This window comes from Salmo salar, chromosome 16, assembly GCF_965601325.2.
Source record: "Salmo salar chromosome 16, fSalSal1, whole genome shotgun sequence".
Classification (NCBI taxonomy): domain Eukaryota; kingdom Metazoa; phylum Chordata; class Actinopteri; order Salmoniformes; family Salmonidae; genus Salmo; species Salmo salar.
In genome coordinates, this window is record NC_138306.1 from 14,518,848 (window position 1) to 14,536,525 (window position 17,678).

General features: G+C 43.3%; 2 protein-coding genes across 4 annotated transcripts in view; both read left to right on the plus strand.

The window, feature by feature from the left end:
• Positions 1 to 2,111, plus strand: part of LOC106573210 (matrix metalloproteinase-15) — a 32,464-nt gene extending 30,353 nt beyond the window's left edge. Inside the window, exon 10 of the mRNA XM_014148038.3 lies at positions 137 to 2,111. Within this exon, the coding sequence (XP_014003513.2) occupies positions 137 to 609 (473 nt within the window). The 3' untranslated portion in view covers positions 610 to 2,111. The remainder of the gene's footprint in view (positions 1 to 136) is intronic.
• Positions 2,112 to 3,935: 1,824 nt separating this feature from the next.
• LOC106573206 (cyclic nucleotide-gated channel beta-1) overlaps positions 3,936 to 17,678 on the plus strand; it is a 28,077-nt gene continuing 14,334 nt past the window's right edge. The window contains exons 1-18 of one of the 3 annotated variants that reach the window (XM_014148026.3): positions 3,936 to 4,038; positions 5,376 to 5,469; positions 5,621 to 5,654; positions 5,796 to 5,847; positions 5,992 to 6,100; positions 6,252 to 6,283; positions 6,419 to 6,524; positions 7,987 to 8,016; positions 8,410 to 8,434; positions 8,575 to 8,659; positions 8,895 to 9,001; positions 9,727 to 9,781; positions 9,911 to 9,999; positions 11,638 to 11,980; positions 12,224 to 12,376; positions 12,618 to 12,677; positions 13,953 to 14,217; positions 14,348 to 14,384. In XM_014148026.3, the coding sequence (XP_014003501.2) occupies positions 5,377 to 5,469; positions 5,621 to 5,654; positions 5,796 to 5,847; positions 5,992 to 6,100; positions 6,252 to 6,283; positions 6,419 to 6,524; positions 7,987 to 8,016; positions 8,410 to 8,434; positions 8,575 to 8,659; positions 8,895 to 9,001; positions 9,727 to 9,781; positions 9,911 to 9,999; positions 11,638 to 11,980; positions 12,224 to 12,376; positions 12,618 to 12,677; positions 13,953 to 14,217; positions 14,348 to 14,384 (1,675 nt within the window). In that variant the 5' untranslated portion in view covers positions 3,936 to 4,038; position 5,376. The remainder of the gene's footprint in view (positions 4,039 to 5,375; positions 5,470 to 5,620; positions 5,655 to 5,795; positions 5,848 to 5,991; positions 6,101 to 6,251; positions 6,284 to 6,418; positions 6,525 to 7,986; positions 8,017 to 8,409; positions 8,435 to 8,574; positions 8,660 to 8,894; positions 9,002 to 9,726; positions 9,782 to 9,910; positions 10,000 to 11,637; positions 11,981 to 12,223; positions 12,377 to 12,617; positions 12,678 to 13,952; positions 14,218 to 14,347; positions 14,385 to 17,678) is intronic. The other 2 variants (XM_014148028.3, XM_014148027.3) reach the window with 2 other exon arrangements.

Consider the following 17,678-nt stretch of genomic DNA (forward strand, 5'->3'; position numbering starts at 1 on the left):
GGATCAGAAGCATACCCCCCAAAAATTAACAATGACTCAGACTTTAAAAAGAAAAAAAAAGCATGCTCACAGTAAATTCCCACAGTGCATTTCAACAGTTGCCTCAACAATATTTTGTCTTCCCCTACCGAACCAGCTTACACCTACTTCTACAAGGGCTCCAAGTACTGGAGGTTTGACAACCAGAAAATGAAAGATGACCCAGGCTACCCTAGATCCATCCTTAAAGACTTTATGGGCTGTGATGGAGCACCGGATGTGGACCCAGAGACAGATGATACAGTAACAGGCCGCAAGTGGCCCACAGTGGACCAACCAAAACCACAACCACCAATTGGCTCAGACCCGGATGATGTGGACCGAGACTCAGATACGGATTACACCAACGATGTGGATTATGAACCTGATGCAGAGGACAAAGAGGTGGATGTGGTGGTGAGGATGGCTGAGAACGAGGCCAAGGTTATGACCCTGATCATGGTGACCGTGCCCCTGGTCCTGGTGCTGTGCATCCTGCTATTGATCTATGCTATTATTAACACCCTGCAGAAGAAAGAGGCACCCAGACTTTTGGTCCATTGCAAACGATCCCTGCAAGAGTGGGTTTGATGTGCTCCAGAACTGGATTCACACACACACACACACACACACACACACACACACACACACACACACACACACACACACACACACACACACACACACACACACACACACAGTCCGCGCACGTACACACACAAACATTGCATACAAATACAAGCACATAATCTCCCTATTGTTCCTCCTTTACCAGTTTATAACAGACAATTTGCACTTTTAACACCCAGTGTTTCGATTTTTTTGCTGTTGTTAGTTTGTACCGTCTTGTAGTTTTACGTGTTCAAGCCAAAGATTTCCACGAATGTCCTTATAAAACAGAGTGGTGGTGCCTGTCTAGAACCAGCAATGCAATGTCTAACTGGTGTGTGTGTGCTGTAAACACAAGACCACCACCTCCCACTGTGTCTTTCCTCTAGTCTACAACAGCCCGGACTTTATCCACAAAAGGGCCGATTTAGATATTGATATTCAGACCGCCTTGGGGCGGAATGAAATCCAGGGGTTGAAAAAGTGGTATATCTCATGGTACATATTTAGGACGGCTGCTGGAATGGAGCTGGGTCTGGTTGACATTAACCAGATGTTGCTGATTTAGTCATTTTGGCTGCAGCGCCGGGGGAGGGGTTAGGATGCCTGCCAGCATTTCCTTTTCCTGAGTTAGTTATTTTCTCTTGGGGAGGGAGAGGGTGGGGGGGGGGGGGGGGGCAAGGGGAGGGGCTGAGCGGAGCTCCATTGGCGTCGTGCCTCCTGACCTAGATTAGCGAGGCCCACTCCTATTTTTCAAAACCTTTTTTTTTTCTTCTGAGCGGTTTGGCTGGAGATGTCTTCCTGTGAGACTCCCCCTCCCCTGCCGCTATGTTTCACTGTAGACATACTCCATCTGCAGTCTCTGTTTCCATCTGAGAATCTGCTCTATACCTAGGAGAGGCTTTAGTTCTGATCTGTGATGATAGGTCACAGGGTTTGTGATGAGGTCTGTTGGAGTATTCACGTTGAACTTAACCATAAATGATGTCTTACAACTCTTTGTTGCCATTTTTTTTTTTTTTTTTAATTAAAATGCCCCTCTCTGGAACTACTTCCTTTGTTGCCAACTCTTTGTGTGCCAACTTCCCTCATTCAAAGGCCAAACGCTTTTTATACAACACCCAGAGTGCAATTATTGTTTTGCGCAATAGACAGATGAAGACCATTAGTTAGAGGTTTTTCCTCAGCAAAGCCACTATGCACATGTAAACAAAAAATGGTTGTATATGCTTCAGGTTTGTGGTCGGTTGTGAATCACCCGTGTTTTGTCATTTATTGTTTGTGTTTTGTATTAGTCGGTTGTTGGAGAGGAAGAAATACTTAAAAAAAAAAAAAAAAAACGTTTGAAAATTTGCACAACATTTTGTGTTGTGCTCTCTGTACATTAGCAGAGTTAAATGATGCATGCAGGACATGTAAAGCCTTTACACAAATGTATGAAATGTATAAGGATTTCAAAATAAAACATGAATTATGGCAAACAAGACTTTGCGTGCAATTTGGGGTGAGCATGCTATTATGAGTATTAACAGACTATTGTGCATTCTATTTCTTTGTATTTTTGACTGTATTCCAACAGCAGTTAATGTCATGTCTGTATTTCTAAGCATGACCAAAAGAGGGAGTCTTTATATCTACTATTACCAATGAGTATTGAATGGAAAGCTGACTGGACAGTATTATTTTGCTCTCAACGACTTCTCTACGCTACCGTGACATACTATAGATACAACCTCCGACGTCAAATTACTTTAAACACAGCCGTATTTTAAAATGGAATAGACTTAAATGGTTTAAAGTGTGCATATGAGAGCACCTCACTGACGACTTAATGCCACGGTGAATCAGGATTAGCTTCAATCACCCAGCTCAGACATTGCCGCCACCTTTCTCTTTCTGGATTCTACAGACTACCCATCTTTCTTACTTTCTCTCTATCGATTTCTCCGTGCTGTCCTCCTACCCTGTCTCTAAGCAGTCCTTTTCCGGCGTGCTTATTTCCTCTAATGGAACTGGCTAACACTTACCTGTCGCCACTGCGTGTTGTCCAATCAGAATCGAGGACGGTATGGCACCACCGTGTTCATTCTTCCATCCTGGTCACCCAGAGGTGTCATGGCCTTCTTCCTCCTGGCTTATCCCTCCTTATCTCTTTATGGGATCTTATCTCTTTATGGGATCTTATCTCTTTATGCCTGCCTTTTTAGCTGCTCAGCCCTACAGAACTCCACCTAGAGACAGAGCCATAGAGCAGTGTTTCTCATCTTCTCCACCTGTGGATCCCCCCCCCCCCCCCCCCCCCCGAAGTTTGCAAATTTTTATTCTAACCCCACACATGCACACCTGATTCCACTAACCAAGGGCTTGATGATTAGTTGAGTAGTTGAACCAGGTTAGCCTGTGTGGGGATTCAAAAAGAAAAAGGTGCAACTCCCCGAAGACAGGGGTTCTAGGGGATCTAACAGATCCTACAAAAGAACCCTGCAGACCGGGCTTAATCACTGATGTCTGCCGATGTTACAAAACATTTGCAGATGCCTGAACAAGATGCAGCCTTTAGAGACAGCTGTAAGGGACCGATGTGAGCCCCCCCCCCCCCCCCCCCCCCCCTCCCACGTCATAGATGTTCTACATTGTTATGGGTTTAACCTGGATGCTCAATCCCCTGTTCTGCTGAGGCTGACGGTTCTCTCGCGCTACACCTGTGGTTTATCACACGGTAATCTTCCTGGACACAGTATTCAGATATCAGGGAACCAATGGCCAATCATTTGCCCAAGGCAAACCTACTGTAATGCCATGTGATGGGTGCATGTCCTGTTTCCTAGAAGTAATTCAGTTCCTGATTGTACCTGACAGACATGGATCACAGTGAGTGATCCCCTGGCGTGTGCTACAGGGATTACACTGGCTACTACAAGGACACCTTTTTATAGCCCAAACTGCAACCACACACCACAACAAGAGTGACGTCTGTGTTATGTACATTTCACAATCATGAGAATAGACAGTTATACTAGCAGCAAGCAGACAGACAATTAGAAGGCGAGAGATACACACATTCTGTACATAGTAGCTACAATGTTAACTACTGAGTACCACTCCAAATGGCAATCCGCTGACAGTGACCCCGTATTCATGTTAAAAGTTCAAACTCTTTTATTAACTCAAACAACTACATTTATTCAAACTTCTACAGTATAGAACCTTGTAAGTTTGGACCTGGGGCTTTGGGGTACATATATGGCCTGAGGTTTTCATTATTCTCATTGCTAATCTCAGCCGGATAGTGCCGTCCTTCAGGTCCATAATCTCGTTAGGCGAGTCTCATCCTAATCCAGCCAGAACATTGCTGTCCGTCTTGGGCTCTGTGTCCCTGTCAGGTATGCTGCTGCACCACTGAACATACAGGTAAGATATATTACTACTACCTTTTCACCTAATCTCTGCACATTGAGTAACTTGACTGGATTTACTAAGGGGTTTCTTGTCAAATGTGTTGGTGAGATGTCAGCGTTGTGGTGTGCTTCTGTTGTAAAACAGATTGTGATGCTTGTGTCTAAATATTTACAGGTAGATGTGAATATTTAAAAGTAGTTGGGGTGGTGTTGTGCAAATTGATAATCCTTGCAATAGTTCACTTGCATAGTTCATTTTGATGACGTTTGCGCAGTTTTTTGTTACAGAGCAGGTGGTACAGACCACTCCTAGTGCTATTGTCTGCAGGGGAAAATCCTCTACTTTTGCATAGCACTTTAGGCTGCTCTGCTGCAGTGTGTTTTGTGACTTTATAATATAGTAATTTACTGGCGCCTGCATTGATGCGAAGAAATCAAAGGTGCACAGTTTGATCTATGATCCTCAGATTAGGCCAAATATCAAGTGGCAAGTGATAATCTATCAGAGTTGAGAAAGTCAGTCTGGGATTAAATGGCCAGCATGCACAGGTTCTCCACAGGTATACTAGTGTGGCAGAGTACATGTTTTGTTGGTGCAACCTGATCTCACTTGGCCTGTACATGGGATGGCATGTACAGTCGGAGAATGCGTTTTATTTGAATTTGATTATATTCAATATAAAATAATGAAATTGACGTTTTAGAGACCCACAAAAGGCAGCACAGCCACACATGTTTGTTTTCAGCATGTTCTCTAACAGTTGATGAAATCCTTTTCCTGACTGTTGTCCCTGTCTTCCGTTCTGCGGTAACTCGCTTGTCCTCTAAAGCAGATTATCACTAGTGTGTGATGAAGGTTATGCCCTGCAACGTGCTATTCTGTTTCCTCTTTAAACGCCAGGTTTTGCCAAACAATGTGATTGCAGCTTCATAAGACCAAAACAGCACAGCTACTTTAATCACAGGCTTAAGTACTGGTAATTATTATCTTCAAGCAGGATGTGGAGAGCGATTATTGGCAATGCCAATATACAACAATGCAACAGCTGTCAGCAAGAGCCAAAGTCAAAGCTCCCCACAAGATAACACATGACACGACATTGCAAAAACTATTTCACGTGCATGAAAAATAGTTCACCCATGACTGTTATAATCAGCATGGTCTCTGAAGTGGCTAGATGAACCTTCAGGAATTTCACGTTCCATTGCAGCATATGTGACATTCTGACTGTCTCTGAGGTACCGGGTGACATAGCGACAAATCTGGTTTATTCATGTTATGGGATGCTCACTTCGGCAGATGTTGCCCTAGTTACTGAGCTGTTGTCCTGGTATTTGCCTTTGTCTCAGGATGTTTAACTGGGTGGTGAAAGTGGTTCCTCAGCCTCCTGACGCCCCTGGCTCTCTGGGACAGGAGACAGCCAATCCCGCACCTGCATCACCAGTAAGAACACCCTAATCACACCTGGTCACAGATCAACTCACCTGTATATCTGATCACCTCGCATGATATTACCAAAATGATGTAAAAAATGACAAAAAACTTGTCCTCTTCACATTACCTGATTGTCTCTCTCCATCTTTCTCTCCAAAAGCAAAAAGTGTCTAAAGATGAAGTCAAAAAAGAAGGTCATGCTTCTCTTCTTCAAACAGTGTATCATAGCTTTGGAAAACAATGAAACAACTGTGAATACGTGTTTTTTTATAAATGCCTATTCAATTTGTTAACCCTCTTCTTCACTTCTGTTTTATGTACGTGAATCTCAACAGTCAATGCAAAACCAGCCAAACAGCAGGAAGAGGATATTTCAGAGGACAATGGGTATGTGTGTAAAATTTGACCTGTGAGCAGTCTGGTCTGCTTGCATGCAGACTTTTTGCCATGATGGTGATGAAGGTGGCGGTGGTGATGATGATCTCTCTCTCTTTCTCTCTCTCTTTCTCTTTCTCTCTTTCTCTCTCTCAGTATTCAGAGTCAGAGTGGAGTGATGACCTGGCTCTCCAATGGCTTCACCAGTGCTCTGCCTCAACCAACAGGCACCCCTAACCTCAGCAGATCCAACTCTGTATCCAGGGTGAATGTTAGACTGTACCAAACACTACCTGTATCAATCAACCAGCCTGTAATTGAATCAGTGTAGGTCTTTTTTAAGCTGTATAAAGGGTTAATATGTGATTCTATGTTTCTCTAATTCTATCCCTCCACTTTCTGCTTCCATCCATCAGTCACTGCAGGAGGTACAAAGAGAGGACGAAAGGTACAAAGAGAGGACTTTTTTGAAGTGTTGGTTTTGTTGATTCTGTTGACATTTTTGTTGCTGTATATTACTTCAAAGCATGTTGAAATGTGGAAATATATCATATTTTTCAAAAACGATTCCTACTTCCAACAGGAATGGGGTGATTAAGTGGATTGCAGAGGGACTGAGCAAAGTGGTGCCTCAGCCGGATGACAAGTACAGAGAGGATATTCGAGAGGAGGAGGAGGAGGAGACAGAGGTGAGTTGTCACGGTTTCTGTGGAAGTAGATTGTAGATGTATTTTTTCAGGAGAGCACGTGGTGCTCCAGGTCCACTGGCTCCAGGTCATCTATAAGTCTTTGCTAGGTAAAGCCCCGCCTTATCTCAGCTCAATGGTCACCATAGCAACACTCACCCGTAGCACACTCTCCATCAGGTATATTTCACTGGTCCCCCCCAAAGCCAACACTTTCTTTGCCCGCCTTTCCTTCCAGTTCTCTGCTGCCAATGACTGGAATGAACTGCAAAAATCACTGAAGCTGGAGTCTTATATCTCCCTCTCTAACTTTAAGCATCAGCTGTCAGAGCAGCTTACCGATCACTGTACCTGTACACAACCAATCTGTAAATAGCACACCCAACTACCTCATCCCCATATTGTTATTTATCCTCTTGCTCTTTTGCACCCCAGTATCTCTACTTGCACATCATCATCTGCACATCTATCACGCCAGTGTTAATGCTAAATTGTAATTATTTCGCCTCTATGGTCTATTTATTGCCTTACCTCCCTACTCTTCTACATTTACACACACTGTACATAGATTTTTCTATTGTGTTATTGACTGTACGTTTCTTTATGTGTAGCTCTGTGTTGTTGTTTTTGTCGCACTACTTTGCTTTATCTTGGCCAGGTCGCAGTTGTAAATGAGAACTTGTTCTCAACTGGCCTACCTGGTTAAATAAAGGTGAACAAAAAAATATATATATACCTTATTCCTAGATTAAACATAAATGTAAAACATCATTTTTGTCAGGTTGCCTCATAATAGCTTTGAAACAATATAATAACTTTTAAAACATAATTACTACATGCCTAGTAATGATGCTACATTAAAATCTTAGCTCCCCGTGATAATGCGATATTCTCACTTAAAATCACTTTTGTAAAACAATTCTGCTTCCCGCTTGATGAATAACCGGCAATGGTCTATAATGATGTAACAGGCTTTTGAATAACTAGCTTAATCAAAGCCAATGGTGTCACAGGGCTTTCAGAGAGCTGTGAATGAGACGCGATAGCAACGTAATACCATGAGAGAGGTTTAGAAATGTAATAATCTGTTATGAGATCCATGGTGTTAAGACATTACCGACTTCCTCTCACCATTATCTCATAAGTATCTCCTCGATTGAACTATTTCTTTTACAGTAGGCCTACTGTTAGTTTTAAAAGCATCGAGCCCTCTTAAAACTGACTGGTTATGGCTTCCCAGGCTCTCCCGAGGTCCGCCTGCTGTAGTTTCAATTGTATTCTTGTTCAGCTTTCAGACATTAGCTTGGGTGGTGCTGATTATTCATATCTGACATGCTGATTATTCATATATGACATGCTGATTATTCATATCTGACATAACAAAAATGCCATTGTGCTGGAGTTTCTTTTTCTAATGCCCGTAATGAGTTTTTTTTTTTACTTTATGTTCCTTTATGTACTTAAGACGCACGAAGAGTATATCGCAGAGCCATGTGTAAGTACAGCTAAATAACAGGCTGTATCTGGGCCGGACACCCATCTACCCTCTGAGTAGTCTGAGTAGTCTTACAATCAGTAGTCTGCAATCAATCCACTGTAGCATTCTTTTGCACCTTCTTATAAGTTGCATACATTTCAAATATTCCAGATCATGTGGTTAAAGAAAGTTTCAAATCCATAGGTACAGATATGGGTACAATTATATCAGTAGATTCCTAATTCCTTTAAAACAACACCCTGCCATACATAAATGGACATCAGAGGAGCATTTGAAACTATTATAATGTAATAACACACCATAAAATGATCAAAACAGTAATATGGTAAATATTACATATAACCTTCATTGTAAAAACGAAAGTTTGTGACTCTGGCTTCTCTTTTTCAGGTTTATAACATGAAAGATGTGCCAGGTATATGTTTACATTTGTCACACAGCAATCCCATTTTCTGTGTACTGGTATGTCACAAAAGTTGTAACTTCTTTGACTCATTGTTGATTACATATAACTAGTTATTGATGTGGTCACTGAGTGGTCTATTTTCTGTCTAGACGCAGAGCCCCTCCCACACATACCTGTGGTGGAGATCTTTTCAGACGATGAGGAAGAGGAACGGGTACCACAGTTCCCCCTCAAGTGAGTCACACAGAGACCTCCCCCCACCCCCTCCCACCTTGCCTTCCATCCTTACCTCACTGAACAGACACATCTCCACAGCCAAATCCACCTTTACTTGCTGACAAAGCTTGTCTTAATCCTAATCCTCTCCCACCCCCTCCTCTCTCTCTCTCTCTCTCTCTCTCTCTCTCTCTCTCTCTCTCTACCCCCCCTCTGTTTCTTCCTCTTCCTCCCCGTCTGTCTTGCGTTGCAGAGTGGTTAACTGGATTAAGAATGTTATTCCTCAGCCTGTGATGCTCCCTGCAGGTTATGTAGAGGCCCAGAGTAAGGCCCAGAGCAAGAGGTCATCTCTTGACAAAGGTACAGTCAGAGTTTAAATGTTTGAGGCCGGTTACCTGGACATACGCTGATTGTACAAACATTAGGAACACCTTCCTAATATTGAGTTGCACCCCCCCTTTGCACTCAGAACAGCCTCGATTCATTGGGGCATGGACTCTACAAGGTGTCGAAAGTGTCCCACAGGGGATCCTGGCCCATGTTGACTCCAATGTTTCCCTCAGTTGGGTCACGCTGGCTGGATGTCCTTTGGGTGGTGGATCATTCTTGATAAACACAGGAAACCCAGTGTTGCAGTTTATGACACACTCAAACCGGTGCGCCTGGCACCTACTACCATACCCCATTTGTTCAAAGGTACTTTTTCTTTTGTCTGGCCCAATCACCCTCTGAATGGCACACGTACACAATCCATGTCTCAAGGCTTAAAAATCCTTCTTTAACCTGTCTCCTCCCCTTCATCTACACTGATGGAAGTGGATTTAACAAGTGTGACATCAATAAGGGATCATAGTTTACAGTCTATGCCATGGAACGAGCAGGTGTTCCTAATGTTTTGTCCACTCAGTGTAGATTAAGCCTAGTCCTGGACTAAGAAGCATACTCAATGGAGGATCTCAATTGAAATAACTTTCTAGTCCCGGACTAGGCTTTATCTGTGTCCAGGAAACTGGTCCTTATAGTCTAAATCTACTAGCTGTACATCTATGCTACTGTTGTACACCTGTCTTCTCCTTTCCTCTCAGTTTTGTCGCCACCTCCTGAGTCTCTCAAAGGTGACGAGGACTCACAAAACTCCAAGTAAGTTTCACCCGTGGGCGCTATGCTACTCCTGTCACAATGTAGGCTCAGCTGTCTGTATGTGTCTGTTTGTAAGTTTCTGTGTTCCTTTCGGCCCGTTAGTAAGGTGTTTCTCTATGTGTGTCACAGTGTCGTGGGCTGGTTTGTGACGGGCCTCGGCCTCAAGATGCCACAGCCTGTCGCGAGATCAAGAGATGACATTGAAGTTGTGCAGAATGGTAAGTGTTTATTATTATTGCTTTTCTTTTTTACATTTCTCTTCCCTTCAAACTGATGTCCCAGTTCAAAATAAAATCAGATCGTAAATCACATAATAGACTCACATTCTATTTCATTTATTTAATTGTCTTTTTTACTAAGTGTTAAAGAACCGAAGAGACCGTAACCCTCTCCTTCTGTTGGTCTGTTTCAGACAGACCCTAACTCAGTCCATCTTCTGTTGGTCTGTTTTAGACAGACCCTAACTCAGTCCATCTTCTGTTGGTCTGTTTCAGACAGACCCTAACTCAGTCCATCTTCTGTTGGTCTGTTTTAGACAGACCCTAACTCAGTCCATCTTCTGTTGGTCTGTTTTAGACAGACCCTAACTCAGTCCATCTTCTGTTGGTCTGTTTTAGACAGACCCTAACTCAGTCCATCTTCTGTTGGTCTGTTTTAGACAGACCCTAACTCAGTCCATCTTCTGTTGGTCTGTTTCAGACAGAACCTAACTCAGTCCATCTTCTGTTGGTCCGTTTTAGACAGACCCTAACTCAGTCCATCTTCTGTTGGTCTGTTTTAGACAGACCCTAACTCAGTCCTTCTTCTGCTGGTCTGTTTTAGACAGAACCTAACTCAGTCCTTCTTCTGCTGGTCTGTTTTAGACAGAACCTAACTCAGTCCATCTTCTGCTACTGACATAGATGATTGTGGACATTTATACAGCTCAACTGATCAACCCGGTAGCTGTGAGACATTGCTTCAAAAGAAATTGAACTCCCCTTTCTTTATGGATTTCAGATATTTTTGTTTGATTTTAAATGTATATTGTCAGTGTATGTCAGTTTATTAAAATTACCTGTTTGTCTGTTGATGTCGGTTATTCAACTCTTGCCGATATGTAGCAGGAAATGGGTCTTGTCTTCATTGAAGTAATCTTTGAAGTAATGTGGATGCATTAAGAGATTATATTAGAAAATACATACAGACACATAGAGCTATCAGGCAACATTGATACTCATAGTTTTTGTACATGAAAGATACCATATTAAACTACCATCTTGTATTGTATGCTTGTGGCATAATTACACATCAAAAACTTAAGCCATGAGAGATTATTTTATGACACTACAAAAGCGCACACAGAAAAACGACATGTTTTGCCCTTGTGACCTATTCTCATCGCCTTGAACTATGTGGCCTAAGGTTGTAATGTTATTTATTTTGATTTGATTGAATTTACTTGAGTGAAATCCACCAAAGAGGATTTGACAAACACAGTCAAGGCAATCAAGTTATTATAAAATAGATTAGAAATGATGACATAATGTCTGAACAGTATGGCTGACAGTAAAAAAAACGTGAAATATTGTAAAAAATAATAAAGATGTCATATGAAATATTATGTGTCATGTTAAGAGATTGATGATATGAAATTCAACAAAACATTTTGCACAGTATTCCCTTGTGCGTATTGCTTTTAAACGGAAAATAAAATAAGAGGATGCCATATTTTAATTGTGGATTTCAAATATTTCCCTCAATTCAAATGCTACACCTCCAACACAGTTGATTGTTCACATTAACATGTTGACTCTGGGTGTCATGTCATCTCCATACAAAGACAGTGACCTACTGTGTGGCTGCTTGTCCCACAGTCTCTAAACAACCCAAAGCAGTGGACCTGGTTCTGGAGGAAGTAGTAGAAGCAGACTTGAAGGATCTGAATCAGGAAGTGCCATCCAAGGCTATGCAGTCAGAACCACCACAGCCTTTTAAGCCCGCACAGACGACACAGCCAACACAGACGACTCAGTCACAGCCGGCACAGCCAAAACAACCAGTGAAACCAGAAGAGCCTGAACAGACTCTTCCAAATGTGCCAGAGTCTACAACACCATCACTGGAGGATGCGGAGACTCAGACGGGCAGGTGGACTCCCTTCATAGAGAGCATCAAGAGAGAGGCTGAGGGCGTAGCTATGGCTACCATGGAGGAACGGTAAGGAAGGAGTCAGACAAGATCAAATATTTATGTAGAATATCACAGCAGCCTACACACAGTCACTAATTCACACATTCAGTCTGGTTATGGTGATCCAACAAAAGTTGCATATATCTTCTCATGTTAACCAGATTTTCTTTTTTTTCAGTCTGACGGAGTAATACAATTAGCTAAATAAAGTTAACTTGGGTGCTACACATGACATACTAGTAATATCCCAGAACGTGCACATCTCTGCAGGATGACCCAGGAGCGCGTGGATTTGGTGCGAATGGCGGAGGAGGTGGCCAGACACACAGCTGAGACGGCCATCAGGCAGATGCAAGAGGCACAATCAATCAAGCTTTCCATTCACAGCCAGGAAGCCCTTCTGGAAGAAGACGAGGACCCAGAGTAAGTTGTCACTCAGGCCTCAACCTCCTCAGGGTCCCCTGCCTACTCCAGAGAGAATGCATAGGCTAGCTGCAACCACCTGCTGCCCTAGACTCATATAGAAGTAAATGTAACATTTATTGGGGTCATGGTTTGAGACAACTGGCCATAAACGTGTGAAGTCCCTATATGCCTGTACACGTATGTGAGGGGAGGTAGGACTGTGTTTGTCTTATCTGTGTCCATGTCATGCCCTGAACAGGTTACACATGCTACGGGAGGAGGAGAGTGAGGTGGAGCACACTAAGAATAAGATGACAGAGTAAGATATACCCACTCGTACACTCTTAGAAAAAAAAGGTGCTATCTAGAACCTAAAAGGGTTCTTCAGCTGTCCCCATAGGAGAACCCTTTGAAGAAGCCTTTTCAGGGTTCTACCTGGAACCAAAAAGGGTTCTCATATGGGGACAGCCGAAGAACCCTTTTGGAACCCTTTTTTCTAAGCGTGTAGAATAAGATGGTTTAAGAATAACCTGAACAAAGAGAGGGGAATATGCCCATAAAGGTTCTACAGTACCTTTGTGAAATTCACTAGCTGCCTCAATGCTTCTCAGTGAAAAACAACAACAGTAGGCTATGTGTTTGCACTCTCAATTGGTAACTTGTTACACCAATGTAAAGTATTTTCCTCTGCAGGACCTGAGAAAGTGCTTAGTGTCATATTATTTAGATATTTGCCAGGGCAAAAACCAAAACGTGCACAGGGGGCTCATGACCCAGTTAGGGATATCCTCCCATAATCCACTGCAAACTAGCCTATCATCAACAATTTGTGTAATCACATTCACAACGAGCATTTCTTGTCCAGGCTCGTTCCAAATCTCTCGTGGATGCCCGCTTAGCGTCATTTCATCCTCATCCTCATAGAAACCACATCGCTTCCCTTGGCAAAATGGTCCCCTCTCGACGGTTGCCATAGCAACTGAGCGCACTTCCTATTTTTCCGCTTCGACGGGGGTGAAGGATGGCGCAGGTTTGTCTCGAGTGAATCCATTGAGGGAGACGATTCTCTCTCTATTTCAAAACTTTTAAACCCAGCAGAACATTTGCAGGCTTGACAACATATTCGTTCATGTCGCAAAGATGCGTCTTAGGAGGGAAACTATTACCTTATGCACTCGAAATATCTTGAGTGTCCAAGTGAGTACTGTAATTAGCCGTCAAGGCTGCCTTGTCCATATTATGCGAATTGTTTTTGACCCAGATGTAACACTTATGTACCTGTTGCTAACCGTTTACTGGCAACAAACTAAATGTCTGAAAATATGTTTTGTTTATTCCAAACTGTACACTTATTTCTTCTAGGGAATTATCTTGATTGGCTACTGAACTGGTTGCTACGTTGATTACATAATGCAGGGTATTAGTAGGCTAGCATTAGCTAGTGAGCTGTTTTGTTGTTGCTCTACCTATGCAATATGGTGTCAGGTGGTTATAGGGGGGAGGCATTATGATCATCAGGGAGAGACATTGTGTTGTGTTCATATCACTGTGTGCATATTTCTCTGATGTAGCCCTAACTGCCCATGTACTGTAGGTGTCAGGTGTGTCCTGCTAGGGAGGAGCCAGTGGATGCAGCAAAAAGTGACTCTGCATCACCCGACGTTGAACCAGAGCCCCAGGAAGAGCTAGAGTCCCAGAGTGCCTCTCCATCCCCTCCTCCCAGCCCAGAACCAGATCCAGTCAAGACAGCAGAGCCTGAACCTAAACCAAAGGCCCAGGATGCCAAAGTAGCACCTGAACCGGTGACCCAACAACCACAGAAAGCAGAGGACGGAACCGCACCTGACACCACTACCAAGGTAAAGTCACAGTGAGGGTTTCTCCTGAGGCCTGTGCAGCTGTTGTACCTGTCAGTAAATGCTATTTCCTGCTGTTGTTCAGTCACTCATGGCTGTTCTGTTCCTTTTTTTCTGCTTACTGTCTCTGCAGGAGGAGGGGGAGACTGCAGAGGAGGGTGGCTGTGGTGGTAAGTATTTGTTCATTATAATACGCTTGTGTTTATGTTTGTAAGGGAATATTGTAATTTAATGTGTTTCTTGGTTTGAACGTTGCAAGTCCCATGATGGACCTGACCAATCCTTTATCTGTAGAGAATGCATTGCATTGCATTGCAGTGTGTGTGTGTGCGTGTGCGTGTGCGCTTGTGCGTGCGTGCGTGCGTGCATTCATGATCTCTCACAGTGTAGGGATGAATATTTTCCTGGAACTCTACCAAGTTTCAAACCGGGAATAATTCATATTTATCCAGAGTGTCCCGGGAAATACAGCAAAGTGCCTATTTAAAGTGTTTAAAACCAAGATATGGTCACTATGCCAGGGTTCTCCCCAAATAAGAGTGGCGCAGTGCCACTTTGTTGGCTTGGCTGCGCCACTATGTAAAGATTTCAGAGTAAATTAAACTGATATTTAGTAATGATACTATCTTTGAACAAAGTTGCTAAACTTGCTAGATAACCTCCTTCATCGAGTTGATGATTATACAGATAGCAGATCAGCTCATGAATAACGGGGAGATGAAGAGTGGAAACTGTTTAAATATCATTATACAACGGTTGGGTCTAATCCTGAATGCTGATTGGTTAAAAGCGCAATCCAGCCGGTGTCTATTCCACAATTTACCACCGGCTAAATCTATGACGTTAAAATGCCTATTAACTCTGTTCCATCTGACTGAGCAATCTACTGTCTCATCAGCCCAGGCAGGGAGGTTATAAACTTGATCTCCACTATAAAAAGCATCTAGACATTATCTCACATTTCTTTTAGGCTAACATGTAGTTTTCAACAGCAGAGATTTGTATAAACCTTGCTGTCTGCCTCTCCGATATTTGCAACATTGTTTCAATATTCAAATTGGATCTCCAACTGTCCCATAGTAATGAACAAGTAGGGGTCGGGAGTCAGGACGAGAGAGAGAGGCATGCGAAATCATGAATAAGCTTATACAAAGAAATGTCAATTGAAAACAGGTCAAACGAAACGAAGTGCAGCTAGTTTGCAGTCTTTCCAGCTTCAGTTTGAAGTGATTGTGTTGGCTGTGTTGTTGGCTAGCTCCTCTGAACAACAGTGTCCTGATGCGGAAGCACATTTTCTATGCCAGGCAAAATCGTACCTCATTAGCTCATTGTTATGGATGTATGCAAGTAAATGTCACTAGAAAACAGCTTAAACAAATGCAGCTACTGTTGTTAGCCGTAGTTGGCTAGCTAGCAAGCAAGGGATAAGAACGATGCCAGCCAGTATGGCAACGGAACATTTAGAACGAATGACTGGGTCACGTCCATAAATACAGAACAAAAAGACTGAACGACCGAGTCGCGTCTCTGGCAACCGAACCGATAGAACAAGGTTAGCAACCCCAGATTTTTTGGGGGACTATATATTGTGGAATGATGAAATAATATGAATAAATTCATTAAAATTAAAAACAAATATGAAAATGTCATTATTTGAATATGTTGGTAACCCGTTGTATAAAAGTGATAATGCCCTCGAAGTCGACTTCGTCACGGGCCTAACAACACCCGTGCCAATATATCCTCCAAACACCAGCTTCTAGGGCATTATCACATAAACGCATCTTAACGGGGACCAACTCTGTTTTAAAATATCTGTATCTACTCTCATACCGTTTGTTGATCACACATTCTCTACCGAAGCTCTCGTATGGGCAGCAAGTCCAGACTGTGCAGAGAAGAAGGGGAAATGTCAAAACATACTGTACAGACTCAATGGTTGCTAACATGGGAAGAAGCCTGTCCATGATAGGGCGTTTCGCTGTCTTCTTTACGTCTCAGTCGACCAGACAGGGCCTACAGGCCCTAGTTTGGTCGGACCTGGACTACTGCCCAGCTGTGTGGTCATGTGCGGCAAAGAAGGGCATAGGTAAATTGCAGTTGTTCCAGAACAAAGCAGCACGTATCGCACTTAGATGTACACTGAGGGAACGTGTCAGTAACATGCATGTCAGTTTCTCCTGGCTCAAAGTTGAGGAGAGATTGACTGCATCGCTATTGGTCTTTGTGCGAGGTATCGATGTGTTGAAGGCACCGACCTGTCTGTTCAAGCAGTTGGCACACAGTTCAGACACTCATCGGTACAACACAAGTCATGCAACCAGAGGTCTCTTCACAGTCCCCAGGTCCAGAACAGAGGCTGGGAAACGCACAGTATTAAATAGAGCCATGGCTACATGGAACTCTCTGCCACCCCAGGTAACTCAAGCTAGCAATAAAACCAGTTTAAAAAACAGATAAAAGAACACCTTACTGCACAAAGGGGACTGTGAAGAGACACAGCTATTTTATATATATTGAATTGAAATTTGCACTGTACTATGTATTAGACCTAGATATTGTGTGTATGTACTGATATGAATATTTCTTTCGACGCAAAACCCACCATTGGTGTGTCAAAGACCTTTATTTTCGTAACCATCTGACCATGGTCAGGTGACATGAAAGTAGAGCTCTTTGTCCACGCACACCAGTGGTGGGTTTTGCGTCGAAAGAAAGATGCATATGCAGAAAATAACCCCATACGTACTGTAAAATATGGTGGTGGATCTTTGATGTTATGGAGCTATTTTGCTTCCACTGGTCCTGGCGCCCTTGTTAAGGTCAAGTTTACCCAGTAACAGGACATTTTAGACTATCTGGTTGCTAGTTTTTGTATTTTTTATTTTTGAAATATAAATAAGGGTGACAATAATCATGGACCTGACTGTTTATATCTTTTTTTTGAGGAGGGGGGCGGGGGCCCCCTAGCGGCCGGGCCCTAAGTGACCGCTTATGTCGATTTTTCCCAGGGCCGGCCCTAATTAGGATGAGTGTTGTCTAGTGCTGCCTGACTGACGGTATTGTGCTCTCCTCCCAGTCCCTGCCAGCTGTGATGCAGTAAAGAGCTGTCTCATGCGTGTTCCCCACGCGCCTGCGTGCCTCGACAGCTTCAACAACCTGCTGAAAGAGCACAACATCGCCCCTCCTAAAATTCCCCCCATGCCCCAGCTCCCCACCAATCTCTCCCAGTTTACCTCCCAGGTCACCCAGCTAGTGCCCTCTCTCCCCCCAGAACTTGCCCAAGAGCTCTCCCAGTACACTCGGCCATTCACCCAAATGTCCCAGCGTGTTTCCCAACTGCCACAACAGATCTCTCAACTGCCCCAAATGATGTCCCAACTGCCCCAGCAGCTCCAAGTTCAAATAACTCAGGAGTTACCCGGTCTACCCACCAACCTAACCCAGCAGTTATCGAACATACC